We start from the raw sequence: 1,746 nt of genomic DNA, 5'->3' as shown, positions 1-1,746 counted from the left end.
GTACTTTGAGGCAGACATGTCAGAACATGATTTGCCGAAAGAGGTTTAATAACGCAATCATCACTTGATCGAAAATGGAGTTCATGAATGTCAGAAGAAAATCTACCTTATCCCAACATTAGGATCTAAATCCTCCACATTTTGTTAACACTAGCATTGACAATTAATTAATAATTGAACATGTAATAATCTTATAAATAGGTTCCCTTGTTTAGAAACAAGCACGGGCTAATATCCACATGAACCCTAGGGTTTATGTATATGTAGAAACGCCATGTTTTTTGAGCTGGAATGAACCCAATTTCAAATTATATATGCATTGAATTTTGGAAAGTGGGGGAGGAATAATCCAGAGTGTTTTGATGAGACGAGGGTGTGATGAAAGATGGTGGGTTTTAGAGGGGGTTGGGTGGTGGTGAAGAATCATGTGGTTGCATGTGCATTGAGCTGGAGAACATGCCCAAAGCAACAAGCAACGCTCTCAAGTCACTTGGCTCTTCCTCATTCATTTATCCCCACTCCTTTGGAGTCCTTCTCTGAAATTGTGTTGTGGTCCCTACAATTTTTTTTTTTTAATTTGTATTATCCTCATTGGCTACCAACCCTATACCCAAAATACCATATAAATTGATGTCCTCGATTCTGGTATCCATGCGCTTCTATATCCCAAGGTCTTGTCTAGGCAACCAAATTTGGAGGGTGTGCTTAAAATTCTCAGGGTTTAGGAGAAGCTAGAGATTGAGTTCTTAGTTTCGATTCTTATAATGGGTGTTTCTGCGCATCCTCTCATTGTTTCTTTGAAGGGTGTGGTCCAAGACAGTGAAGAAATGCACCCAATCTTGGAATCCCAAACCAGGAGAAGGTGGCAAGTAATGATGAGGAAACAAAGAGTTTCTAGGAAAAAGAGATCGAGAAAGGTGTCAATCAACAGCGGGACACGTCAAGAGAGATCTAGATCAAAAGCCGCAAATGGTATCCGTGGAAGAGTTAGGACCCTGAAGAAGCTAATCCCTAACAGCGAATCTGCGGGACTGGAAGGGCTTTTCAGAGAGACGGCTGATTATATTTTGTCTTTACAAATGAGAGTTAAAGTCATGCAGATAATGGTTAAGGTATTAACAGGTTCCGATGAGTGAACCAATTCGTTTATAAAGCCTATAATTCTCTTATTCCTTATTTTCTTTCTTTTAAAAAATGTCTTCTTTATTTGTTATTTGTGTTATTCACAGCCATATAGGAGCTTGTTTTGTATCTCCAGATATGTGTTCACGATTGTGTAGATTTAACTACAGCTTTATCATTTAGTTTGTGGACAAATGAATTCTTCAATTCACTATTATTTAATTTCCGCATTTTGCTTAAAATTATTGGTTAATTTATTTTATTTCATTTTATTTATTCTGCCTGATCTGCCTTCCATATCTTGACGGGTTGTGAAATTTAATTTTTATCATGTAATTATGCAAAAGTCCTATTTAAAGAGTTTTAATAAGTTGAAAATAAATCCGATGGATTACTATATCACATATGTTATCAAAGTTACAGCAAAATAAATATTTCCTAATCAAATTAAATAGGAATATAGAATGTTTCCCAAGGAAATATAACATCTTCAAATTCTTATACCCAGCACAACTATATATATATATATATATATATATATATATATATATATATATATATATATATTATTTACTCAAAGTTGAGAGATATAAAATTATTTTTTAAACGAGTCAATGAGTTTGA

The 1,746-nt window shown here is 34.6% G+C and overlaps 1 protein-coding gene across 1 annotated transcript; it reads left to right on the top strand.

Moving 5' to 3' along the window:
• Positions 1 to 247: 247 nt before the first annotated feature.
• Positions 248 to 1,348, top strand: LOC110645703 (transcription factor UPBEAT1). The gene has a single exon (XM_021798933.2). It carries the CDS (start codon positions 765 to 767, stop codon positions 1,134 to 1,136), a length of 372 nt encoding a protein of 123 aa, XP_021654625.2. The 5' UTR covers positions 248 to 764; the 3' UTR covers positions 1,137 to 1,348.
• Positions 1,349 to 1,746: the final 398 nt, after the last annotated feature.

This window comes from Hevea brasiliensis, chromosome 9 (genome assembly GCF_030052815.1).
Source record: "Hevea brasiliensis isolate MT/VB/25A 57/8 chromosome 9, ASM3005281v1, whole genome shotgun sequence".
Taxonomy (NCBI): domain Eukaryota; kingdom Viridiplantae; phylum Streptophyta; class Magnoliopsida; order Malpighiales; family Euphorbiaceae; genus Hevea; species Hevea brasiliensis.
The sequence above is the reverse complement of the archived record's forward strand: the minus strand, read 5'-3'. Positions and strand labels throughout refer to the sequence as shown.

Excerpts from the sequence above, each read along its gene's own strand:
- LOC110645703 (XM_021798933.2), top strand. The coding sequence starts at position 765 with ATGGGTGTTTCTGCGCATCCTCTCATTGTTTCTTTGAAGGGTGTGGTC.